General features: G+C 34.2%; 1 protein-coding gene across 1 annotated transcript; it reads right to left on the reverse strand.

The window, feature by feature from the left end:
• Window positions 1–6,494: 6,494 nt before the first annotated feature.
• Window positions 6,495–8,602, reverse strand: LOC107885979 (suppressor of disruption of TFIIS). The gene is made up of 7 exons (XM_016809758.2): window positions 8,266–8,602; window positions 8,112–8,177; window positions 7,937–8,034; window positions 7,711–7,836; window positions 7,218–7,487; window positions 6,918–6,983; window positions 6,495–6,828 (listed from the first exon to the last, which is right to left on the reverse strand). The coding sequence occupies exons 1-7, from the start codon at window positions 8,483–8,485 to the stop codon at window positions 6,682–6,684; spliced, it is 993 nt and encodes a 330-aa protein (XP_016665247.1). The 5' UTR covers window positions 8,486–8,602; the 3' UTR covers window positions 6,495–6,681.
• Window positions 8,603–8,966: the final 364 nt, after the last annotated feature.

Here is an 8,966-nt window from a genome sequence, read left to right on the forward strand (position 1 = left end):
TTGTTTCAAGATAGGGATTTCCAAAAAGGCTAGCTTGGTATCAATATTTTGATACAAGTGAACCCCAAATTTCAAAATCAAAATATTTGAAAGAGGATTGCATCTTAAAATTTTTAAATTTCCGACATTAGAGACATTTGATAATTAATTAGGTACCAATTTTTGGGCGTTACGAGGGTGTTAATCCTTCCTCGTACGTAACCGACTCCCGAACCCGTTCTTTTTATTTCGTAGACCAAAACTAATGATTTTAAAACAAAAAGTTTTAAAGGTGATCCAATCACACCTAAAAAAATTGGTGGCGACTCCCGTTTTCGTTTTTTAAAGTCGATTCCCATTTTCCAAAATCGGTTTTAAAAAAGGCTTCGACATTCATCACTTCAAGTAGCCATATTAACCTTGTGTTTTTGTTTTCTAGATCCCTTTTTCTTTAATTGAGGACAATCGGAATTGATATCTCCTAACTTTTTGCATTCTAGCATATTATGAAATCCTTCTCCTTGGTAGATTCAAGTTTGAGTCCTTTCTTTTAGAAATTTCTACCTCAATTGGACCTCATAAACCTCTTAAATCTCCTAGTAAACATGAAAATTTCTTTTCTTCATCCACCTCTTCACTTGATTTTCTCTCCTCAATTATTGTGGATTTGAGAGTTATTCCAACCTTCTATTTATCGATATCCTCTTCTTCATTCCTTTATTTGATTCTCATTTCATGAGTAAACAAGGAACCGATTAGCTCATCCAATGAAAGAGTCTCCAAATTTTTTACTTTCTTTATGGCGGTCACTTTGGCTTCTCACGATTTTGGTAGGTTTCTAAGCATCTTTCTCACCACCTCTTCATTTGAATATGTCTTACCATAAGACTTTAGATCATTGATGATGATAGTGAAACGATCATACATCATATTGATATCCTCTTCTGGCTTTATTTTGAAGGTTTTATAATTGAGAGTGAGAATTTTGATTTTAGATTTTTTCACTTGACTTGTTCCCTCATGAGTGACCTCTAGTTTGTCCTAAATTTCCTTGACGTTTGAGCATGAAAACACTCTACTATACTCGTCCGAACCAAGTGCACAAAATAGAGTGTGCATTGCATTGACATTAAATTGAATGCTTTTCCTATCTTCCTTATTCCATTCCTTCTTGCTCTTTGAAACTAAAAGGTCCCCTTATTTGAGTGGAATTGAAGGACCATCCATAATGATGTCCAATATGACAAGACCATTTGCTTGGATGAACAACATCATTCTTCTCCAATAAGAATAGTTGACACCATTGAAGTAAGGAGGCTTGGAGATAGGTTGGGACTCACCAAGAAAAACTAACCCGAAAGTAGACATCATTGTTTTGATTGGGTTATTGATTGTTGACTTCCTCGAGGATCTTTACTTTGATTGTTAAACAGTCTAAAAAAACACTAGTTCTAATACCAATTGTTAGCTCAATTAGTCAACTCAAAATTGTCAAGAGGAGAGTGAATTGACCTTTTAAAAATTTTTGATTGCTAAAAAAATAGACGAACACAACGATATATAATGGTTCGACCGCAATTGCCTATTCCACTATCTTAGCTTTTCACAACTAAGAATTTTCCCAAATTCACTAATTTGACAACCTTTGATGACAATATTTAACTTTACAAACTCCCTTAAGGTTTCTACCCAAAACTTAAGACAAAACCCTCTCAAAGAGAATAACAAATAAGCAAACTAAGAAAAAACCCTTGCAAGATCAAAATGTTTGCAAATTAAGAACAAATAGAAGAAGAAACACTTGAGCTAAAATGAATACAATGAAAACTCACAAGTGTATATAAAGGAAATTTTTGAGAATTGAAGTCACAATGTTATTTTTTTATTTATCTTTAAGCTTGATAATCTCTCTTATTGTTTTAGGGTCTTTAAAAGATAATATTTATATCCCTAATTGATTTTCAATCGTTATAGTTGTTGAAGAAATGAATAGAGCCGTTGGGATGAAATAATCAGCGTATTTAATTCACCTGCAACCACGATTGATACTTGCTCACAAGGTATCAATATTTTTAACATTTAATGCAAAATTCAGTGACCGTTGGAGCCAGAAATATCGATACTAGTAAACTTTTATCGATACCATATGAAAGACATTGATATTAAATCGATATACTAAATCGATACTTAGTTGAAATATTTGAGAAACAAAACGTCAATTTGATACCAATTTTTGGAAGGGTATCGATATTTTAAAACAAGTAATACATTTTCATTTTCACTTCATTTTGGGAATTTTCCAAATAAAAGGAATTCTAATATCTAACTAATATCTAATATTTATTAGAATTTTAGTAATAAAAACTTTAAATTCGAAATTCTATTTATTCTAAATTACTATTTTTATATCTATATATATTAAATATATATGAGATTCTGTATGAAATTATGTTTATGAAAAGATCTTTGGTTTTTCAAACTCTGATTTGTCAACAAATACATACAATACAATAAAGCGTTCTTAGACCCGTGCAATTCAAGATTAGATTCGATTTGAGTTGAATTAGGTTGGCTTCTTTTCTTTTGTTTTTTTACCGGGTTCATGTCATAATTGACTCCAATGATTCACCAAAATTTCGTGGTATACCAAATAAGTCTCACTAACTCTTTGATTACGGACAGGAAAAGACGAGAATTCAATTTATATAGAATCAATCTAAAATCAATCTACCCATGAGGATTAATTAAGAAAATGGTGTTTTGCTTATTTTATTCTTATCCAAGAAAAAAAAGAGCGATTGGATCTGTTGCAATGCACTTTTGTTTTCAAGGTTATACTCTGAGTGATCTCCCTGTGAACGAGCTTATGGAAATGATTTTAACCAAGCAACTGAAAGCAACCAGTTCCAAACAACAAAGAATACAATAATTAGGAAAAAAACTATACAACTTTTTATTATTATTATTTTTAGTTGTATTTGGATATTCTTTTTTTAGTTTGCTTTAGTTTCAAGAATATTATTTTCATTTCATTTTCATTAATTTAATAAATTTAATGAATATTTAAAATTAATAAAATAAAAAATTCAAAAATATAAAGCTATATGGACTTGAACTGTAGACTTTCTCGGTAAAACAAATCGAATTGATTATTATTAAAATGATTCGGCTTATTTCATAGACCCAACATGCAATTTTTTTTTTTGCATTAGGCTCTTTCATTAACTAATAGAAATATCAGTTAGTCTACCGTATATATATATTTTTCTATTCTATGTGCTCTGATTCATTAGTGATAAAGGAGCACTTCTAAAGTGTTTCAAAGAGGGGAAGGGTTATCTTGACGTAGATTTGCTTCTGGCCTAGATCAACCTAAATTAAATGAAATCTCTACCATCCTGATTAAAAAATCAAACATGAAACTTCATACACTTAAGATTCAATGGACGAAAAGAACATTTTTGAGGTCCTTATACTTATTATGCCTAGCATTGAATAGACCGGATATTCACCCTATCAACATCTCAAATCAATGATGGGTTTGATTCGGATCTTTACCTAAACGACACCCGAATCGGACCGAACCATTTGTCGGCTATTGTTCTCTTATTTTGTTCCTTCAAAGTAATGGAGCTCACACTAACCCGTCAATTTGGGATCTAATTTGGGATATTCCTTGGTGGGTATTAGTAAAGAATTGGAATGTAATAATATTGGTTCATATAGGAGGAAAAAAGTATCCATTGATTCAAATGATGTACCTATGGGATAGGGATAGAGAAAGAGGAAAAATCGTAAATTTCACAGTGTTTTTGATCGAAAAATCAATCTGATATATTTCGTACCCCTCGCTCAATGAGAAAATGAGTTAGATTCTATAGGATCAAATCTATGGGACTTAGGGAATAATGGAAGGGAATAAAATAAAAAAAAGAAATTAAAAAAGAGGGGGAAAATAATAAATAAGTAAATAAAAATAAATTAGAAAAACCTAGATTCCAAAAGAATAAATTCAAACTTCAAAAGCATCTTTCTAATTCTTAAAGAATGAGGGGCAAAGGGATTGGTCAAGAGAGATCTCTTATTCTTATTATAAGATCGTGTGATTGTATCCGCAGATATTTGGTAAATTTTTTTTTTATTTTAAGAATAATAAAAAAATGGATAGTGTGTTTTTTGGCCAGGAGTTATATTGATTTGTTTTAAAACAGTTTTAACTTTGACTTCATTTGAAATATAATTTTACCAATTTTGTTCAACTTTAACTTTTATTCAAAAATATTTTAATTTGTTATATCAAAACATATTATCAAATAAAACTTGGTACAACATGAATATTAATGAAGGTGATTAAGCCTTATTAGAAAGTGAGCTAGGCATAAGAAGTTCTATGAATCCTGAAAAGTATTTAGCTTGCCAATGGTAGTGGGTCGCAATAGATAAATAGCTTTTCGAAACATTAAGGATCGAATCCGAAGGAAAATAAATAGCTGGTGTAATCGATGGTTATCACAAGGGGATAAAGCGATTTTTATTAAATTAGTGTTACATGCGATTCCCATATATGTTATGTCCTGTTTTTTATTGTCAATTTCTTTCTATGAGGAAATAGAAGTTTTATTCTGTGATTATTGGTGGCATAAATCACAGTCAAGGCGTACAATTCATTGGTGCTCTTGGGAGGGGTTGTACGATTTAAAGGAGGTTGGGGGGTTTGGGCTTCCAAAAATTAGCAAAATTCAATATTGCACTTTTGGCCAAGCAGGGGTGGCAATTAATTGGTAATTCTTCCTATTTGGTAGCACGTGTATTGAAAGCAAAATACCATGGATATAAAGACTTCTTAAAAGCTGTGTTAGGAAGTCAACCTTTGGCCATATGGAGAAGTATTTAGGAAGCAAAAGGGCTCCTACTGAAGGGGAGTAGCTGGCAAATTGGAAATGGAAAGTCGACACCAATTTGGGATGTAGCCTGGTTGCCTGGAGACATAACCTACATTATAAATTCACCAAGGGTTACTGAGGTGACTTTTGTGGCTGATCTAACTGATGATCAAAATTGGAAATCGAAGGAGAATATAGTAAGCACCATTTTTTTCAAACTAGGAAGCAAGGAGAATTTTGAGCATCCCTTTGGTGTAGTACGAGTTGGCGGATAGGCTAAGATGGTATCCGGAGAGTTCTAGAGAGTATACCGTGCGTAGTGGATATTGACTCTTGTTGCGAGGCTTCCCAAGAGATGGGGATGATTTATACAAAGACATTATTAGCTCGTACACAAGGACTTTTTACGAACAACTATGACAAGCAAAAGTGCCAGATAAAATGAAAATTACAACCTGACAGATTTGTACAGAATTATCTACCTACTAAATCTAATTTACATATTAAAAGGCTTGTAACTGATGCAGTCTGTTTGCAAAGTGGAACGGCGGTAGAGACTAGTTCTCATGCATGTCGAGGCTCTCCCTATGCCATACAAGTGTGGTAACAGTTGGGTGTCAATTGGAATCCTAGTCAAACAAGGGAATCTTTACTTCAATGGCTTAAACATCAATAATACCCAACAACAGGTACTTATTCTTATTGCAATTTGAGCATTATGGCTATCGAGAAATAAATTGTTGCACGAAGGCAAAAGACATTCCACTTGTGAGCTATGTACCTTTGTTGTGGGGGTATATTAGAGAATTGGAAGCACTGGCGGACACTCAACCGAGAACTGTGACTACCGAAACAGAGATGTGGCAACCTCCATCCGATTCATGAGTCAAAGTGAACTTCGATGGGGGGTTTTTACAAAGATTTGGAGGCATCAAGTTCGAGCATAATTACTAGAAACGACAAAGGCTTGATAATGGGTGCGACATGAAATTGGAATAGGAATATACCGTTTGTGGAGGCGACGAAAGCCATGACAGCAGTACAGGTTGTTTGATTCGCCTAAGAGATGAGTTTTCGGAAAGTTGGGGTTGAAGGTGACTCATTGGTAATTATTTCAAAGCTCAGAATGCCATTCATAGACAAATCAGAGGTTAGTAATTACATTTGGGAAGCTAAATAGATTTTAATGGGTTTTGAGAGCTCAAATTTCAACATATTAAAAGAGGAGGTATTCGGGTGGCTCACCTGCTGGCGAAGGAGGGCTTCATTCGAAAGCGTGATGTTAGGTGGGAGGAAGAGGGACCACCAGTGATACAAAGGGCTGTGGTGGCTGAAGAACCCGATTTGTGCAGAACCACCTAACAGACCTGGAGGTACTGGTAAGAGCACTAGAAAAGAAGAGGATAACTAGCGTTTTTTTGAACCGCTTCTAATCGGAGCTTATCATCGAAACTATGGTGAGAAAGGAAGGGTTTGTCTAGTATGCGTGGGAGTTGTGAGGGATGAAGATGATTCTTTCTTGTTTTTGTTTGTGTGGATGCCAGAGAGGCACTCTTTAATTTTGACTGTTTATTTTCAATTGCTTTGGAAAAGTAATAAAAACATGCCAGATCTTTTATTAAACAATAATAATAAAAAGAAACAATGATATTCTTTTATTATTATTGATAGATGATTAAAGTGAAAATATACAAATTCCCCATTGGAACATGAAAAAAGAGAGAGAGAGCAAGATTTAGATTCAGACCAAAAGAGCCCAAATTTGTTAGAAGCATCCTGAAATTGTAAAATCTGGGTTTAGGGTGATCTATAAATCAGCTTAAGCCATAACTGATGTCTGAATTGCAAGCTTCACACTTTCTGGTTTCTTAGCATCTGATTCCCACAGCTCTCGCAGTGCTTCCCTGATGTTGTGTATGCTCTCCAATGCATAGTCTGCACCATTTGTTCTATGGGAAGTGCCCACCTACATTAGTTTAAAGGAAAGGATCAAACCCAATTGTGCAAAAAATCAACAAATTTCAAATCCTTTTTCTGAAATTTGCCAGAACTTACCAACACAGTATGGAGTCCTATTTCTTTTCCAGATTGTATGTTGCGGATGCTATCGTCAAAGAAAAGCTGTGGTGAACAAGAAAGACTTGTCAAAACAAAGAAAACACTAAAGCCAAAAGGGTCAATATATAAGGGTCTAATTTCGGTTTTAATCCCTCTACCGTGTTGAAATTCGGGGTTTGGTCCTTTTACTTGACATGATTTGAATACGTACTTTTTTAGTGTAATTAGTAGGTACAAACAGATAATACCTTAACTGCTACCATTAAAGTGCTTGGAGAAGAGATTTGATAGACTTACTGTTTTTTGAGGGTTGATGTTAGCTATCTTGAAGGCTTGTTCAAATGCATTTTTGAAGGGTTTGCAGATGATTGGAGTGGAAGGGCCACTGTTAGCATCAAGGATTTCAGCACTTGTGTCTCTCAACTTGGAGCTCTCTTCATCATCTGAACTATGGCTTCCATTGGTAGAATTAAGGGTATCAAAGCTTATAACCCTTTCAAAGCAACCCTCCAACCCTAGTTTCTTTAGAACTTTAGCCACATGGACCTCATCCCCGTTTGAGAATATCTGTTTCAAAAGTGGTGGCCAAAAAAAAAAATCAATGGTAATAAAATATCACAAAGAAAGTTTCAAAGGTAATAGATAGCCAACATGGGTTGCTTAGTAGGGTACTCATTAACACCTTAGCAAGCACCAAGATCACCAAGATTTGATTCGATGGGTCATCTGTAAATACCATTTCTAGCCCAACCTAAAAAGAACACCACGTTTATAGATAGAAAAGACTTACAACTTTGCGAATTGGTAAGCTAAGCAAAAGATTCCTCAAGACATAGTCAGGTTTCAGGTTCTCATAAGGTAACCGCCCATGAACAAAGCTGTGGTATTCATCATAATTAAAGTTGTAGCCAATAGCCTGCATATAATCATTGAAAAACACAACAAAAAATTCATATTCAATCATCACCCTTTTCTGGAACTACGATAATCAACCAAAAGAATAGTCAAGAATTTACCCTGAGACCAGCCATTGATGTCCCATAGTTTCTGTATAACACTCGATTTATCTCCGAGACTTTGTCCCCTTCTATCCCAAGCTTTTCAATCATAAATTCTGCACCGATAAATGCAGAAATTAAGAACAGATGATATGTGAAAAAAGGATGTAAAATTTGCAAACATATGCAGTACCTTGGATGTTGGTGGTGCAAGCTTTGGATAAACCAGAACTCAGAGGATAAAGGGTATCATCCACATCTGAAAATAAAACATAAATTAATCAGAAATGTTATTGGGTTTAAGGGAATTCCGAAGGATCTGATATACTGCAGAAAGACACACTTACCAAAGAGAAGACAGTCATATTTTGGTGCTGCAACATGCTGATACTGGTTTTCATACTCCATTATTTCAGCAAGAGAGCAACTATATGAACAATGGAATGCAAATAAGCCTTGAAAGATGTATATATGAAAAGGGTAAAGGTAAGCTGTAGGAGAAAGATATATGAAAAGGGGTGAAGATGATGGTTTATATAGGGAATAGGGGCATGGAAATAGAAGCATCGATGGTTAAGGAAAGAGATAGGAAAATGGTGTAAATAATGGTGTTTTGGTAGGGTCTGAAAGCAAAAGAGAGAGCAGTGACTGGCAACATCAATTTGACCAACAAGCCAGCCATGACCAACTTTTTGAGGACGACGACAGTTGAAATAGCAAACCCCCCTCCCCCCCCGCCCCCAACAAATTAGATTCTTTAGTTTGCTTTAGGTTAGGTACAACCGTTTCCCAAGCTCATAACCCCTCACCTTTGAAAGAAATTAGGAGGTATATATGTTATAGTATTAGTCCCTCTATTATGTTAAAATTTTCAATTTAATCTCTTTACTTTAATTATGGTCAGACGGTTTTTAGTTTTCATAGGTTACTGAATTCTATTTTTATTTAATTTATAATTAATATTAATATTTTATGATGCAAAATTAAATGTTTTATATTTAAAATAGCTAGTGGAAAAACTTAAAATAGTAAAATACTATATAATAAG

This window comes from Gossypium hirsutum, chromosome A03 (genome assembly GCF_007990345.1).
Source record: "Gossypium hirsutum isolate 1008001.06 chromosome A03, Gossypium_hirsutum_v2.1, whole genome shotgun sequence".
Lineage (NCBI taxonomy): Eukaryota > Viridiplantae > Streptophyta > Magnoliopsida > Malvales > Malvaceae > Gossypium > Gossypium hirsutum.

What these genes read in the sequence shown, in the direction of transcription:
- LOC107885979 (XM_016809758.2), bottom strand. Translation starts at nt 8,485, where the DNA reads ATGCTTCTATTTCCATGCCCCTATTCCCTATATAAACCATCATCTTCA. An exon ending in TTGCACCACCAACATCCAAG is followed by an intron (nt 8,035 to 8,111) that starts GTACTGCATATG and finishes TTATCGGTGCAG; the next exon opens with AATTTATGATTGAAAAGCTT. An exon ending in ACATCAACCCTCAAAAAACA is followed by an intron (nt 6,984 to 7,217) that starts GTAAGTCTATCA and finishes TGTTCACCACAG; the next exon opens with CTTTTCTTTGACGATAGCAT.